General features: G+C 30.9%; 2 protein-coding genes across 2 annotated transcripts; one reads left to right on the plus strand and one right to left on the minus strand.

Annotated features, from left to right (window-relative positions):
- Positions 1–1076: 1076 nt before the first annotated feature.
- LOC108476585 (arginase 1, mitochondrial) lies at positions 1077–4906 on the minus strand. Its single transcript, XM_017778833.2, has 7 exons — positions 4509–4906; positions 4218–4366; positions 3971–4130; positions 3194–3327; positions 1930–2139; positions 1689–1799; positions 1077–1515 (listed from the first exon to the last, which is right to left on the minus strand). The coding sequence occupies exons 2-7, from the start codon at positions 4362–4364 to the stop codon at positions 1255–1257; spliced, it is 1023 nt and encodes a 340-aa protein (XP_017634322.1). The 5' UTR covers positions 4365–4366; positions 4509–4906; the 3' UTR covers positions 1077–1254.
- Positions 4907–12463: 7557 nt separating this feature from the next.
- Positions 12464–15637, plus strand: LOC108480027 (uncharacterized). The gene is made up of 4 exons (XM_053028243.1): positions 12464–12548; positions 12685–13037; positions 13990–14141; positions 14836–15637. Exons 2-4 carry the CDS (start codon positions 12797–12799, stop codon positions 15505–15507), a joined length of 1065 nt encoding a protein of 354 aa, XP_052884203.1. The 5' UTR covers positions 12464–12548; positions 12685–12796; the 3' UTR covers positions 15508–15637.
- Positions 15638–18013: the final 2376 nt, after the last annotated feature.

Genomic DNA, 18013 nt, shown 5'->3' on the forward strand with positions numbered 1-18013 from the left:
GCACCACTGATAAAATATTTGAATCTACCTCTATAATGTCCTCAACCCGACCCGATCTATCGAATTCGAATCTCAAATGTTACGTACTTTTTACAAATGTAACTTGAAACTTTTCTTTCTTATTCATTAATGTAAACGCCTATCTTTGTATAGCATAATTTCTTATGGCGTACACTATATGAATATATTTACATCTCGCCTAATTTAGAGACTTATACCCTCTGCGAATCGTCGTACTTAACTTAGCCATAAGTTTGCTCCTCCATAATACATCAGACTAAGGAATTACAAACACGCTTAAACATAACTTATACTTAATCCAATCCTATTGTTGGACAATCTTAAAACTATCTGCTTAAGCCTTATTCTTATTGACTATATTTCAAACTTTCAAGATTTTGACTGAAGACATACTCATAAACTTTTTCTTAAATGAATCCATCTTTTTACCTATTTCAGAACTCATTCCAAAATTCTCACTTCCAAATATTAGGCGTCGCTGGGTGGGATGTTACAACCTTCTTTTGGGCTTGGATTTTAGCCTGGAATATGTAAATTCCTTCAAATAAATCATCTAAAGAACTATATGAATTTTTATTCAAAAAAAGCTTTGAATGGCGCATAGGGATTGATTAGTAGGTTCATCCTCTATTAAGAATAAATATTTAAAATCATCTTCTTCCTTGATTCTAATCCTTGATTCAGACTGTATCTAATGGATATTTTTGCACCTTTTTTATTGTTAGGACAATTTTTTTTCCAAAATGTCAAATTTTGCTTCTAGGAGATTTTTTTTCTTCTTCAAATACCTCCATTTTGGTTTCTTTCTTCTAGAGAAGTTGGAGTTTGGAGAAAAGTTAAATTTGAATAATCTGAGGTGGGTTTTTTTTCTTGGTTCTGTATTGACAATGCTTGTCTTCTAATTGCATATTACCACTTGAATTTTAAATTAATTTTTAAATTCACCCTTACAGTATCAATATTATAAGAATAAAATCCTTTCATCAGTCATGTCTGATCTTAATCTTATCTTTCTTGAACTCGAATATGTGTTGAATAGTAAATGTATAAATTGGTTTCATTATAAGATATTTTTTTTTCCATCTCATCTCTTGAATATTTCAGAAAAAAAGGAAGAGTCTAAACAATATAAATCTTATTTAGCTATAAGATTGCTAGTAGCATTGTCATAAGTTTAAGGTAAATAGAAATGAAACATTCAAAGACCTAAACATAGAAATTTAAGACAACTTATCATTTTGACATCTTAGCAGCCAGTTCTCTTACAAGCTTAGCAGCAACCATTGCGGTCATTCCGTCGACGGTGTCACGTTGTGGATTGAACTCTACTACATCGGCAGCAACCAGATTTCCTTCAAGATTGTGTAGGATATTGAGAACATCACGAAAGGAAAGGCCCCCCGGTTCGATGTGAGATACCCCCGGTGCAAAGGCTGGATCAAGACAGTCCACATCTACTGAAATATACACACCCTTTACTCCTTCCCCTAGTTTCTGTCAAAGTACATTATGCATTATTAGTCTCAAATTCTAATTTTCTTTCACTTTCCATCAAACCAAACAACAGCTTTTTTAGTTTCCGATTCTAAAACAATCTATTTTAAAATTCTGGGAAACCATTTCCTGCAATATATCACTAAGGAAAAGAGGAAAAGAATGAGAGGGACCAGGTTTTCCAAGAAATGACAGTCTTTTGAAAATGTTCGCATTTCGTATTGCTCCACTCCGAACCTTTTTCCTTGTTCGCGCCCTTCAGTTGTTATCGATCTGATACCGACCTACCATAATAGCACCCTCAGTCAATTAGATTGCAAAAAGAAAAAAGATACATCATCCCTTTCCTGCATTTTGGTGATAATATGTATATAAAATACTTCGAGAAAACTTAACAGACATTTTTAAGTTTACCTGCAAAAGCCGCCTAGCATAACCACCCTCCATAATTCGAGCAAAAGAAGATGCATGTGAATACTTATTTCCTTCAAAACAATCGTAAATATCAGGATGGGCATCTAAATGAAGTATATCAACAGGTCCACCAAGCTTCTCAGAGACCGCTCTTACAACAGGAAAGGATATCGAGTGGTCACCGCCTAAAACTAATGGGCGTAACGGATCCTGCAAAGTATGGACATAAGAAAAGTTGAAACTAGCATCATGATAAATGGCTACCACAACACCAATGATCTTCCCTCGCTCGCAAAAAAGCTCAGGTGAGAAATATTTAACAGATCAAAGACTTCTAAAGAGGACAACCGGAAAACTAGTGGAAAAGCAAGATTCGACCTATTTCGACACATAGATAATGATGAGATTGTTTCCAGAAAAAAGTTCAGCAGTTCGGATTCTGTATAAATCAAATTATCAAAGATCTAGTTATGCAAGCAGTTCAACACAATAACAAGCATATTAATCGGTCAACGTAATTCTGAATAAAGAGTTTAAACCAAAAAAACTAGTGGAAAGCAAGATTCAACCTATTTCGACACATAGATGATCACAAGATTGTTTTTGGAACAAAGTTTTCAGCAGTTCTATTTGTGTATAAATCAAGAACTGTTTATGCAAGCAGACCACCACAACAATTATCCTCATAACGAATCATAGTACTGAAGAAAGAAGCTAAACCAAAAAATTAGTGAAGAGCAAGATTCAACCTATTTCAACAAATAGATGATCATAAGATTGTTTCCAGGACAAAAATAAGCAGTTCAGATTGTGTGTAAATCGAAAGCAGTTCAACTTCAACATAACAACAATAATCATAATCAGTCAAAGAAATTCTGAACAAAGAAGCTAAACTGAAAGACTAGTGGAAAGCAAGTTTAACCTAGTACAACACGATCACAAGATTGTTTCCGGGATAAAGTTCTGGAGTTTGATTTGTGTATAAATGAAGACCTATTTTTGTATGTAGTCCAACACAACAACTACTATCACAATTAATCCATAGTAATTCAGATGAAAGAAGCTAAACCAAAAAACTAATTGAAAGCAAGATTCAAGCTATTTCAACACATAGATGATCACAAGTTGTTTCAGGCACAAAGTTCGGGAGTTCGAATTGGGTATAAATCAAGACCTATATACGTAACCAGTCAAACACACACAACAACAATCATCATAATTAATAACAGATAATTAAGAAGAAAGAAGCTAAACAACAACTCACCTCCTCCATTACTAGCTTGACAGATTCACTTATGACACTCATCAATCTATCATCATCTACACCACAATCACGTATTTCTTGGACAGGGACATCACCAACATCAGTTAGCACCCGTGGATCATTTAGTTCCTTGCCTGCAGGACCAAGGAACACGGATTGAGAATATTATTAACAAGTTAGTTCTGGAACTGCTTATATTTTAGATTACAAATGTCAACCAAATCCATTACAATGATGAAAAGAGTAGTGGAAACCTATATTACTTGGATTCTGAAGTAAGGGTCAGATACGGCTATGTGTGGGACATGAATATGTTCAACTTTTCAAGTTTTACCATGTACTAAGAGGAGAATAACCTCACAATCATGTCTGAAAATATGTTGGGCACCAGTAATTCAAGAAAAATGAAGAGTCGGAACAAAATGATTAAAACTTTCTGACATCAGACATTCATGTCATAATGTCAGATGGAAACATCCAAATCAAGTGAAGAGATAGGAGTCAGTACCAATGTTGTTCTGACTTTTCATTTATTTTTCTTGAAGATCTCCTGTAAATGCATACCCAGACATGAGTATATAGGGGATATCACCCTCCAAAACCATCAAAATACGTTGAAAAACTTTCAGAAAAAAACTAAACATATCCGTGTCAACCACATACCCATACCAGAGTCCAGAGCAACATGTCACTACCAACAATCAAGAAAAAAAAAGATATCTGTCATGCGAAGGATATATAATAACATCCATTATTGAAAGGAAGATGAAGAGCGACCTTCTTCAGTGGCTGAGTTAGTGCTGCCACACCAGATAGCCTCCCGAATACGAGGAGGAGCAAAAGCGGGTCCTTGAAGAAACGATGAATTATGTCCTAAAGGAACTCCAAGCAGTGATGTTGATGCTAAAGCACCGCCCAGAGCACGCACAAGTTCTCCCTAGTAACAAAATTATTATTATAAATTTCAAAAGCCTTAAAATGGAATGGAAAAAAACAATCAGTTTAACTTAAATAAATAAAAAACCTTGAGCTTTGCCCTCTCCCGAATAAGGGTAAGAGAAGCATCGATAACACGATTTTGGCCCTTTTCTATCAAATCAGAAGGTATATTCGCGGCTTTTAGCTTTTGCAAATAATGAATTCCTCTTCGCACTACCCCTGAGCTCGACATGTCTGCAAAAAAAGTTGTGAAAAACATTGATTGTGATCATCGATGATGAGGATGAGGATTTAATCAAATAACAGAGATTCGTAACCAATGAAAGATTAAAGAGGATGGGTTTTCCTAGAAAAAAGAAAGCAGTAGCATCTGTACCTTAAACTTGAAGATGAAGAAGAAACTTAAAAGCTTTAGGTTATTGAGTAAGAAACAGGGGAATTGGACATGGAAAGAAGCAATTGGCAGGTTTCGTTGCTTGCGTGCCTTGTATGAACAGTCCCAGTCTCAAAATGTGAAGATGGGATAAGCTGGCGTAAAGATGGTGATTTGCTGAGTCACGTACGATTATGATGAGGATGATTAGCAAATTCCGGGGCCATAGTGGAGTGAGTACCAAGGTCACGCGCTCCCATGCATAGTGCGGCGCTCAGACATGGACGCATTCACCCACGCACCTCTATGCAGAAAAATATTCCGCACCACCCACGGTCTGTTTTTCTTTTAATAATTGAATTTGGAATGGACGAATTGGTACTCTTAATTACAAAATTTTAGATTGGATTGAGAGAAGATTTATATAAAATTCGTCCTTTGATATATTTAATAAATTACTAATATCGAAAAGATGAGAGAATTTTAATAATCATAATTAAATTGTATATTTTATCATTTTAAAGTTGATATCTTTATAACTTTTAAATTATTAAATTAATTAAAGTGTAACTTTATCATATATTAATTTAAAATTTTATAATTTATAAAAGAACTAATAATAAAATATTTCATTTTAAAGAACCGAAGCTCCTATCAACTCTCCTTAGTTTTGCCTTAGAGAAACAACAATCTAATCGCTCAACTTTTAAAAATCAAATTTTATTCTTGACGATTACCGCATCGATCTCTAACAATGACAACCCTTTTTACGGTGTTCTTTAATTTTACAAACACCATTACAATGCTATTATAATAATAGAGAAGTGTAACGATGCTCACAAAATTGGATTTCGAGATGATGATAAAGAAGATAAATCATTTGAGATTTGATATCATGTGCATTACTAATGCAGTAAGGCTCTACCAATGGTTTAGTAGTTGAACAGAGTTCGTCACCAAGTTAATCTAATCATTGCGAGTTAAGGCACAATTTTTGACAAATTGATCAGGGTGATGTATCTCTAATTTATTTCTAAATTTTTTCTGCAATTAATATTTGTTTGTATTTTTCTTCTCTATTAGACTTGTTTGGTGCATTCTTCCAAAAAATATTTTTAAAATTTTATAATTATTTTACATATTTTAATTATAAATCTTAACTTATAAGAATATAAAATATGTGTTAAATATGACTCCTATTTTTAGTCAAATTTGAAAAATAATCTTTCAGTTAAACTCTGTTTATTTGTTTCAATCAAACACTAATTAGTTTAGATTATTTTATTATTATTTGACCTATGAATTTAGCCTATAAATAGGCTCTTTTATACCCTTAGAAAAAACACCCATTAGATATTAGAACTCATAACACATTTAGAGAATTTTGTGTTTACGTTTTGAGGGTTCTTTGTTCTCGGTTTTTCAGGGTTTAGTTTTGTCTTCATCTTTTGTACTTTTCGTTCTTTTGCTATTATAGTAAAATTATCTTTGCCCGTGATTGTTTATCCTCTTTGGAAGGGTTTTTTCACATTAAATTTGTGTGTTCAATTTCTCAATTTATTCCACTATTTTTTTTACTTGTTGCTTAATTCGGTCGATCCTAACAAGTTGTATCAGAGCTAGTTCAATTTTCATATATCAGTTCATTTAGAAATGGCAACAACAAGGCTTGAAATTGAGAAGTTCGATGGTGCGACAAATTTCAATCTGTGGCAAGTTCGGATGATGGCAATTCTAGTTCAATCCGGCTTGAAAAAAGTTATTACTGGAAAAAAGCCTGAGAATCTAAATAAAACAGAATGAGAAGAGCTTGATGAAAAGACTTTGTCTACAATCCAGTTGTGCCTCGCGAATACGGTATTGCAGGAGGTATTGATGGAGAAAACCTTATCCGCTTTATGGAAAAGGTTAGAAACTCTTTATACGACTAAGTCTTTGGCTAACCATTTAGTGTTGAAACAATGTCTATTTACGTTTCGCAGGAACGAAGGTGAGCTTCTTAGAGATCACATCAGACAATTCATTACTCTTTTAAATGATTTAAAGAATGTTGAGGTTTATATTGACGACGAAGATCAGGCTATGTATTATTGTGCTCTTTACCCCCCTTCATACAAGTCTTTCAAGGAGACCCTGATTTATGGCAGAGACAAACTCTCGTTCGAAGATGTGAAGGGTCATTTGTTAAGTAATGACAAACTCGAAAATGAGTTTCATTTGGATACCAAGACAGATAGGAAAGCTTCTGTTTTGGTAGCATCAAAAAAACGAGACAAAAGGTGTCGCTATTGTAAAAAATTAGGTCACGTCAAAACAGATTATTATAAACTACGAAATAAAAGAGTTGCTGAGAGTAACGAGGAAGATGTAGTTGGTACTAATTTGGCCAATGAAAACGGTGATGATTTCTTGTTAGTGTCAACGAGCGATAACTCCAAGCTCACGTCTGAGTGGATCCTAGACCACATGTGTCCCAATAGAGAATGGTTCTTCACATATAGTTCAGTTGAAGGTGGAGTTATGCGCATGGGAAACGGTTCATCTAGTAAGGTAATTGGTATTGGTACTGTTAAAACTAGATACACGACGGGACGATTAAGACACTCTCAAATGTCAGGTATGTACCTGATTTACGAAAGAATCTCATCTCCTTGAGTATTTTAGACTTACAAGAATGCAGAATTAACATCGAGTCGAGCAACATTAAAATATCTTGTGGAGCTCTCGTTTTGTTAAAAGGTAAAAGAACCGACAGTCTTTATATTCTGGAAGGTTCTACAGTGACCGGTGAAATCGAGAGTCCCTCGTCCTTTACAGAGTCGAAGTCAACTCGTTTGGAGTGGAGGCAACTTGGTCATAGGAGGGAAAAATGTATAACAGTTTGGTTGAAAAGAGGTTCTCTTTTGGATGCAAGTTTTGAAAAGTTAGGGCACTGTTTTCGTGAAAATCAGACCCGGGTTAGTTTTGATTTGGCCGTGTACAAGTCGAAGGCTAGAAGTCTTACAATTTCTAAGCACAAATTCAACTCAGTTAACTCCCTGCATAGTTCAAGATAGGCTCGTGGAGGGCTTTGGCAAAGATGAAGTTGTGGAAATATGAGTTAAGGTGGAGATTTGTTAAATATGACTCATATTTTCAGTCAAATTTGAGAAATAATCTTTCAGTTAAATTTTGTTTATTTGTCTCAATCAAATACTGATTAGTTTAGATTATTTTATTATTATTTGACCTATGAATTTAGCCTATAAATAGACTCTTTTACAACCTTAGAAAAAACACTCATTAGATATTATAACTCATAACACATTTAGAGAATTTTGTGTTTACGTTTTGAGGGTTCTTTGTTTTCGGCTTTTCGGGGTTTACTTTTATCTCCATCTTTTATACTCTTCGTTCTTTTGCCATTATAGTAAAATTATATTTGCCCGTGGTTTTTTATCTTCTTTGGAAGGGATTTTCTACGTTAAATTTGTGTGTTCAATTTCTCAATTCATTCCGCTATTTTTTTTACTTATTGCTTAATCGGATTGATTCTAACAATATGTCTGTTTGAATCTCGTGTTATGGCCTATTGCTTGAGTGTTCACATTCCCTAAGAATCATCTTTGTAAAAAAAAAAAAAAACATATATGTTTTAAGTGTATAAACAACTTCATATATCTTAATTATGATTTTTTAATTAGATTAAAACCCTAAATTTTATCACACTTGTATGTACGTGAAAACACAAATTTAAAATACAAATGTATGTTTAAAATAACATACACTAAGTAATATATACAATAGTAAATTTTACATATTAAAATAAAATGTATAAAATATATTAAAATGGAGTTTAGCATATTAAAATAAGTGACAAATAAATTTTTCAAAAATTGAATGATGAAATAAATCATTATATCTATATTAAAAGTTGATGAAACTTAAATTTTTAGTTAAATTATTCACTATTAATTTAGGTAATAAAGGTAATAATGTTTTTAATTTTTATTCAAGATAATAATCTCTATTAATTGATGTAATAATAAATATTTTTATTTTTAAACCGTTTGGCATTTTAAATTTCCATGGGTTAATATTTAATATATTAGCAATGTATTCTTTTTAATTTTGCAAGTAATTTAAAATTTTATTAATGTGTTTTTTTAAATATTTACTTTTTAATATTTTATTACAGCATACATTTAAACACTTGTCAACTTATTAATCATATTTATGAAATCCATAAATTTTAATGTGCAGTAAATATTTTTCATTATTTCAATGGTTATGATTTAATAGCAGCCACGGCACATTAAAAAATTTATTAATTTTTATATATATTACTAACGTGACACATTAACTAATTAAATGACGATAAGCGATATTTTTATTACTTTTGATTAAAACTTTAAGTAACTCTTTTTAATTATTTCAAAACATTTTTTTTCTTCTCTGTATCTTAGAAATGGAGTCCCTGATTCTGTTTTTTTTTTTTTTTTTTTTAAATCTCCAGATGTGCACATTAATAGAGAGTAGTAAATCCTACCAAAACAGTATCACTATACGCAGACACCAATCCATCAGAAAATTACATAGACAACGAACCCTTTTTCATTGATGATGATACTTTCAAATTGTGTTTCGAAAAACACTTTCTCCCCAAGCTCCCGAAGATTAGCCAACAGAGAGCCTACTGCCTAGACTATCAGAAAAACTACTGAAAATGAGTGTTGCAATAAAGTACAGAAAAATCTTCAATTTTTTTTTCAAAAAGTAATTAAATTTTTTTTCATTCAATTAAATACTTTAACTTTTAAAATGTATTAAAAAACCTTTAAACTTCTTCAGAAAAACAATTAAGCCCATGTTTTTTTACTCAATTGAATACTTGAACTTTCAAAATACATCAAAAGACCTTAAATTTTTTCAAAAAGCAAATAAGCCAATGCTCTTATTAAAAATTGAAAAAATAATAAAAATAATAAATTTTAATAAAATATAAAGATTATTAAAATTATATTTTTTATAAAAATCATACAAAAATTTACAAAATTCTATAAAAATCATAAAAAATAAAATGCATCAAAAAGTCCTTTAACAAATAATTTTAACTGTTGATAGTTAAAGTTAACCACCTTAGTTTTTTAATTAAAGTTGTCACGTGTCGCAACACAGCGTGATATGTGGCAAAAAATAATAAAAAATAAAAATCAATAAAAGTTATAGAAAATTATAAAATGATTCTTTCGCACGGTAATTTTATAATTTTTTACTAAATTTATATTTCTTTATATTTTGTATAATTTTCTTACAACTTTATAAAATTTTATAATTTTTTATACTTCTATATATTTTATAAATTTTTACAATTTTTATAAAATTTTATAAAATTATATATATTTTATTTTCTAATTTTAATATTTTATTATTTATTAAAATTTAATAATATTTATAGCTTTTATTGATTTTAATTTTTTCTAATTTTTTCTAATTTTTAGTAAAAGCAGGATTACTTTTTCTTTTCTTTTTTTTTTAATTTTGAGTGTCTTTTTGATGCATTTTGAAAGTTTAAGTATCCAATTGAATAAAAAAAAAAGTAGGGCTTAATTGCTTTTTTAAAAAGGTTTGAAGGCCTTTTTAATGTATTTTGAAAGTTTAAGTATCCAAATAAATGTAAAAAAAAGAAAGAAAGGGCTTAATTATTTTTTTAAAGAAGTTTGAGGGCTTTTTGCACCCTTAAGCTTATTCTTTAATTTAATCAATTTTTATTTCTTATACTTTTAAATTTTTAAAATTTTAATTTTGACCCAAACAGTTGCAATTAAATCTAATTAGATTATTCTAAATTTTATATTTTTAAAATTCTAAAATTTTAGCCTTCATGCAAATGAGTAAATGATAGTTAATAACTCATTAACTGAAATTTTAGTAATATATAGAAATAATAAGCTAACATGATATTACATATATGATAATATGTTTATCGATCGTAATTTGAAAATAATAAAATTTAACCGTTATCATTAAGTGAAAATTGAAATTTTAATATTTAAAAATAAAATAATAAAATTTAAATATAAAACTAAATTTATAACCTTTTCAAAAGCAAAATTTAAAATTTATAACCTTTTCAAAAGCAAAATTTAACCTTATTAAATGTTTACAAAATACTTGTATGGAGCATTGGGATGATTTTTGTCACCGTAACAATTTAGAAAAAATAATTTCATATTAAGATTCATTAGTCATGAAATCAATATATTTAAATGATATTGAAATTAAAATATAGTTTCTTTTATACTAAAAAATATTATTTTCTCAATAAATTTTATGTTAAGTCAAGTGTTTGAATGTATAAAATATCTTAATAGATAAATGCGATGTTTGATCATTTAAAAATTAAATATGAATAATTAAGTGTTAGAAATTAAGTATTAAATTTAAGTTATAAAATTTATTTGGTATATTACTTAAAATTAAATATATAATATAATTAGACTGTTTGATAAATGTAAATTTTAAATTATGAAAAAATATTTTTATTATAAATATTTTATTATTAAGTGAAAGTTTATCAAGATCGATATAAGTTTAGTGTAGTTTAAAACCTCTAATAATAATTAAGAATATAATTTTATTTTATTTATATTTATTATATCTATAAATATAAATTTTGGAGAAGTACAATAAACATTGCTATTGTTGAATAAAATTAAAGGCTTCTCAACAACTGGAGTACAAAAACTTATTTGTATAGTGTTAGGCGAAGAAAACTATAAAGCATACATTTGGGCTGATGAAGGAGGAAGACCAGATTTCATAAAAATAAAAATGATCACAAAGCGATCCAAACTTGTGTCTTTGACATACATCAATGACTTTTATCACTTAGGTTTTGCAAAATATTCAAATTTGATATGCTAAGAAATTTAGATAAACTGTATCTAAACATATTCATTTAAAATAAACGTTTGTTTTTGTGTTTTTTAAAAAATAAAAAAAAACTTAATTTTTAATGAATTGAATTATTCAGTTACTTAATATGAAATTTAAGTTTATCTCTATAACTCAATTTCTTATAAAAAAAAGATTTTGATGTAAAACTCAAATAATGTATAAAAAACTCGTTTTTTTAACTTTTACCGAAAAGTACTAAAATATTAAAAAGTAAATTAATTCTAAAACTAAATTAATTCTAAAAAATAAAATAAAAATAATTTTTCCTATAAAACCCCAAATTTTCATATAAAAACTCAAATAATTTTCAATAACTCCCAAAGTTTCCTTGTTATTGAAAACATTTAAATTATTTCTAAAATAGAAAAAATAAAGAAAACTAAAAGATAAAATAGTTTTCTTCTAAAATTGAGTTTCCTATAAAACCCTCCATTTCTCTATTTATAGAAACGGTTAAAATCAATTAAAAATAAAAAATTAAAAAATAAGTGATTAAAATGACAAATTATTAAAATTGGGTAACTAAAATAAGTGTATAATAATATTGAATCGATGATAGTAACCAAAATGAAAATAATTTTTAATGATAGTGCCTAAAATACAATTTTTTCTAATTCTTTTCTATATATTTTGTGTAAAATAATTAATGTTGAGTTCGATTGAAAACTTAGGGTGGGTTTGAATGGGTTATGGGGTGATGTGCATTTAATTTACTTTTTGTCATCGTATCTAATATCACCGTCACAGTTATTTTTATACTAATCGCAAGTAAACGTGCCGCTTATCTAAACTCACCATTAGTTTGGATGAGATTTTCAATAATGTCTAAAGCACATAAAATAATTATGTGTCAAAAATTGTGTTCTAATGATTTTTTGACGAATTTTGAATTTTTCATTAAGAAAGTTGTAGATAAATAATAAAATAAATATATTTACGATTAATATTCTTTGAATATTTTAGTTAAAATTATGGTGCGTTAAAAATAATTAGATAATGTAATTAATAAAATATAGTTTAGTCATAAAAAGAAATAGAATAAAGCATATTTATAATTTAAGCGGAGAAGAAAACTGAATCGGAAAAAGAGATCTGAAAATAAAGGTAAAAATAAAAGCGAAGCATATTCTCACTCTATTCGAGTAGCAAAGAGTCATTTTCAGTTCCCTAGCTGTATTGTGTGTCTAGTTTCTTTTCATAACATTTCTATTGATAATCAAATCCATATAATCTGTTCAAGGTTTTCTCTCATCATCCTGATTTCTCCTTTTCTTTCTTCCAAACGGGACTGTTGTTTGGAAAGAAAGAAAGCAAAAGAAGATCAAGTGGCTGACTGACTTTTGAGAAAAAAAATGGATCTGTGGGCTGTCCACTTGAAGAACGCAAACCCTGGGAATCCTCCTGCTTCTGCTTCTTTGTTGTTGAAGAGGAATTCGATTCCTGAAAGACCCAATTCTTGTAAGGTTTCCAACTTCGGAGTTCTTTCGATCGGGGTTTCAAGAACATGCCTCCCTTCATCTTCCATTCGTTCTTTCACCGTTACGTCTATGGCTAAGAACAATAATCACGACAATTCATCATCCCCTTCTTCTGGTATGCCTTTCTTTTTTTCTCATGCAAATTTAGGAAGAATCATGGCTTTTGACTTTCTTTTTTGAAAAAGAAAATTTCAGTCATTAGCTCTGTGTAATTTGTAATTTATATGTTTGGGTTCTTGAAGCTGCTTCTTGTTGAATTCTTGAACGTGATTAAGGGTGATTAGTTCAAATATTGGATTACCCTATGTTTGGATTGGATTGGAGTGAGTGAGGGGAAGGGAAAGTAAGGTGTTATTTTGAAACTTATGGAACCATGTTAAACTCATAAAGATTACTGATTTGATGTACTAGTCTTAATTGTGGAATTGTTTATTGGGATTTCAGTTTGTTCTATTCTATGAAATATTTGTTATTGCCACAGGTAATGTTATTGTATTAAAATTTAAGTTATTTTAGTCCAACTGTTGAAGCTTTTTCTCAAGTCCTTCCAAATGTGATTTCAACTGTTTGTTGTTTCACTTTTTAAAGAATGGTAAGTATTAAAAAGGACGTACAAATCTGTTCTTTTCGTACACTATGTTTGGTTGGAAGGAAGCTCATGTATCTATTCTTTTTTCCCCATCTTGTTCTATATCTAAAATAAGCATTAGTTCATTTAGATTTTCTTTTTCTTTTTTTTTTTTTTGGTTGGGGGGTGGGTATGGTGATTTAAAGGTGGGTGTGGGGGTTATCAGGGTTTGAATCATGCTTTTATGTCTCACAAGCCTCATGTGGCTAGGCCAAGAGATCATTGCCTAAATTCATTTAGATTTGGTGAATACTCTCACTGCTACTTTTCCTTTAATTTTGGCCTTATATAATTTATTGGTCCCTCATTCCTCTCTGTTTCCTTGTTTCATCTTGTTATTATTACTTGGTGTAACATACCAATACATAAATTGGCATTTTAGAGTTCTTGCAATTTGAATTTTTACATAGTTATTGAATGTTTGTGGTAATTTATCCAGGAAATGGTGATCAATCTATTCCTGACCGGGACAGTTCAAGAAGAAATAATTCTTCAGACAGCAATAAATCTAATGGCGATGCTTCTCAGAAGTTCCTTGATGTAAACACAAACTGGAGAGAGTTCAGAGCAATGCTATATAACAACTACCAGGTGATGTTTTTCTTCTATGTAACTGATGCTTCTCCAATATTGAGGGATCTTGCTCAGATTCAGTTGTGTGTTGGCTATTTCAATAGTTCTGTCTTCTTCTTTATATTCAGTTTATTATACTGTTTTCTTCTTGGATTCACAAGATAGCCGAAGGTCCAATGTCAATAACTTTCATTTTATGGTTCTTCTCATTAGTTAGACATTACTAGAGAATAACCATTACGATTTCATATAGCGTATTAATTAGATTAGTTATTATGTTGTTCTTACTCTTCATTTTCATTGAAATACCTGTGTTTGGAATTCGTGTCTGACACCTTGGTATGACTGTATGAGGATATGACTCAAAGGATCCCTCAAATACATGGAAGAAAAATTGACTATACCGTTGTTGGAAAGAATCCCGTATTTGACACTAACATCCAAGTCCGAGTTGATATAGATGCCTAATTTTGTAAACTTGAAGCTGAATCTGGTCATATTAGTAGAACTCTATTGCTTTTTTTATCATTTTCTGCCTTGGATATGCTGCATTTGGAAGCAAAACCTGTATGCTTAATTGTAGGGTTATTTTTAGTTTTTTTCAATGTCAATTGACCTTTTAGGAACATGACAAGCAGTGCAAGCGATGTGCAGAAAATTTGGAATTATTGCTCTATAGAGACATTTTAACTTTTGTGTAAATTTTTAACAGGTGGAAAAGACAGATTCCGTTGCTCAAGGTGGGACACCTCATGTGTCAAAACCTCTTGGCCCGAAATGGGCTCACCCACTTTCAGTGCCGGAGACTGGCTGTGTTCTTCTTGCCACTGAGAAGCTTGATGGAGTTCGCACCTTTGAACGCACGGTGGTTCTCCTTCTCAGATCTGGAACCAGACATCCACAAGAAGGGCCATTTGGGGTTGTTATCAACCGCCCACTTCACAAGAAGATCAAACACATGAAACCCAATAATAATGAATTAGCCACTACTTTTGCTGACTGTTCCCTGCACTTTGGGGGGCCTCTTGAAGCGAGTATGTTTCTTTTAAAAGTGGGAAAAAAGTCGAAGATTGGTGGGTTCGAAGAGGTGATTCCTGGCCTCTGTTTCGGTGCTCGAAATAGTTTGGACGAAGCTGCAGAGCTGGTGAAGAGAGGAACACTCAAGTCAGAGGATTTCAAGTTCTTCGTGGGGTATGCAGGATGGCAGCTGGATCAGTTGAGAGAGGAAATCGAATCAGATTATTGGCATGTGGCTGCATGTAGCCCGAATCTGATATTCGGAGATTCATCTGACAGTTGGTCAGAAAGCTTGTGGAAGGAGATTTTGCAGGAAATGGGTGGTCACTACTCAGAATTAAGCAGGAAGCCTAAGCAAGATATATAGTGGGGGGTACCTAACAGGTAAAAATGTAATGACCTTATGGATGAATATAGAACTAAGAAGTTGGGTATTGAATCAGGTATTTCTGAAACTATAGATGTACATAATATTATTAACTGCCTTCTTTAGTCAATTGATCTTCTTTCTTCTCTTTTCAGAGTCTGTTATCTAACCCTAAAACCAGGAAAATACTAATCATTCTTCTTTTCTCTTCTCTTCAAGAATCATCTGGTCCTGTGGTATATTGTATATACCCAGAACTGGGAGATTAATGATCCAATAGAAAATAATTAAAAATGAAAACATTTTTACAAAAAAAAATCAGTTTTTTTTAATAAAATGATAAAATTTGAACTTTTAATCTTTTATTTCATATATTATAAACATCATACGACTAAATCAATTAATTTTTTTTTCAAAGGATGATATCGTTTATTGTAACAACAATATAAAAGATCCCAGAAACATTGGTAAGCTCAGTACAAATTACAACCATAGACACAGTCATTGTAGACGAAGCAAACATTGGCTTTTAGCCACAAACAATGGTTCCCAACAACCAAGATCCTGAAACATTAGCGGTCAACCCTCTAAAGGCAGAAAAAGAGGAGGAAGCATCACCATTCACATTGGCAGCAGCCACTAATAATAACATTAGTGTGTATGATCCCCATTACCGAGCGTCTCCGGTTTCACTAAGGATATTGCTTACAAAGAGGGAGAAAAATAGTGAAGCACAAGACAGAGCTGAGTGCCCTCAATCACCCATCAGAAGACACCTTAAGAGAGCAGAGGCTCGAAGACACCCCAAACCGACCGAAATCAGCCATTGGCGACACCTAACCCAGAACAACACCCAAACAGTGACTGAATCGTCGGAGATCTTGGATCTGGCAAAAATAGATAAATAAGGAAAACATCTTGAGGCTTTTGGCATTGCCACCCATCCACAAACTGGGAGTTGCAGCAAAACTCTCACCAGAAGTGGAATACCGACATCAGAACACCGCACTGGTCCTTCCTTAACATAGGTCCGCTCGAGAGAAGAGAAAAAAGCCACGAATGCTTAGATAAAGCCCCCAAAAGGGGTTATTAAACCGAGAGAATGAAAAAAAAAAACAGAGAGAACAAGGAGAAGGACGATCAACCATCGATGACAGGTGGTTGACCGTTTAAAACGAGAAACAGGAAGAAAGGGTTGGAGCGACGCTTAGGATTTCTTGTCAAACTTTCAATTCACAAACCTAAAATGTCAATTACTAATCTAAGTTGAAAATTATTAGTGTAAATTCAAATATAAATTATTTATAAACAAAATTTAAATTATCAATTAAATAATTTAAGCTAAAATTTCTTCCTACTGTTTTAGACAATGTAAATGATTAAAGCGAATGTCAATTGATTCATTAATCACCAACTGAGCTAATAAACTTATACTAATTATATTGTTTGTCACATTTAGCTTAAGATTTTCTTTTAGTTTCATCTTAGATTAAGAAATACTACTTAAGCTCTCCTCTGGATCTCACCTAGGCATATAGATATCCTCTTAGTCTCACTATTCGACACAATAATATCGAACTATCTAATGATTAATTTTTCTTTTGGTCTCGTTTATCTAGATTTCACACTAGAGGTGTCAATTCTAGCATATGAAGCATTTTAATATTAAAGAGCAACCAAAAAATCAAGCATAAATATTAACTTAATCTAACAAACAATTTATCAATTAACTAAAAAGTAATATCGACAAATAATAAAACTCAACACCTGAATAGACATTTCATCAAACAATTGATTTGCACAATTTAAAAGTAAGGGTAAGAAATTCTCATTATGTGGAATTAATGGCATCCGAAAGTTTGATTCATCTCCATTTACAAAAGCCTTCAGCAATAAAAAAAAAATAAAGTAACAAAAAATAAAATCTATTCTAAAAAGAAAAGGGAAATCTAATTTAAAACGAAAAAGAAACATAATCTAAAAATATGGGAAGAAAAATGTTCAGCCTCTACTCATCAGATTTTAATGTCACAACACCAACACATAGGCTTTGGTGTCGTGATATCCGTGGCAATGGACATGGACTTAGCTTGGGGGCACTTGGTGTCGCAACCTTAATGACAGTGTCACTGGACTCCTTCACTTCAACAATTGCCTTAGAGTTTTGATCTCGAGGCATGGAGTTGTGACTTTGGGGCTTGGTGTCGTGACTTTAACGATAGGTTACTCGAAGTTTTTTCATTGAAGTTAACTTCCTCGATATTTGACCTTAGTCATCTCTCACCACAAGTTCAAATCAATCATTAGACTTCCAACAACATAGTTTTGTTAATTTAAATTTAAGAAAAATAAAATATAAGGAAAATTAACATTAACATTAAAATTTAATAATCAATAAAAAAATTAAAAAAACTCATAAACTATTTGAAAACAAACTTATTAAGTACTCGAAATAGCCTAATTTTATTAAAATTATACAAAATAAAAGGTAAAATTGATATAAAAT

The sequence above is a fragment of the Gossypium arboreum genome, chromosome 5 (genome assembly GCF_025698485.1).
Source record: "Gossypium arboreum isolate Shixiya-1 chromosome 5, ASM2569848v2, whole genome shotgun sequence".
In the NCBI taxonomy this organism is placed as follows: Eukaryota; Viridiplantae; Streptophyta; class Magnoliopsida; order Malvales; family Malvaceae; genus Gossypium; species Gossypium arboreum.

Coding starts and splice junctions, on each gene's coding strand:
- LOC108480027 (XM_053028243.1), top strand. CDS start 12,797: ATGGATCTGTGGGCTGTCCACTTGAAGAACGCAAACCCTGGGAATCCT. Junction 13,038..13,989: donor TTCATCATCCCCTTCTTCTG/GTATGCCTTTCT, acceptor TAATTTATCCAG/GAAATGGTGATCAATCTATT. Junction 14,142..14,835: donor TGCTATATAACAACTACCAG/GTGATGTTTTTC, acceptor AATTTTTAACAG/GTGGAAAAGACAGATTCCGT.
- LOC108476585 (XM_017778833.2), bottom strand. CDS start 4,364: ATGTCGAGCTCAGGGGTAGTGCGAAGAGGAATTCATTATTTGCAAAAG. Junction 4,131..4,217: donor GGGAGAGGGCAAAGCTCAAG/GTTTTTTATTTA, acceptor TTTTGTTACTAG/GGAGAACTTGTGCGTGCTCT. Junction 1,516..1,688: donor GTCATTTCTTGGAAAACCTG/GTCCCTCTCATT, acceptor GTACTTTGACAG/AAACTAGGGGAAGGAGTAAA.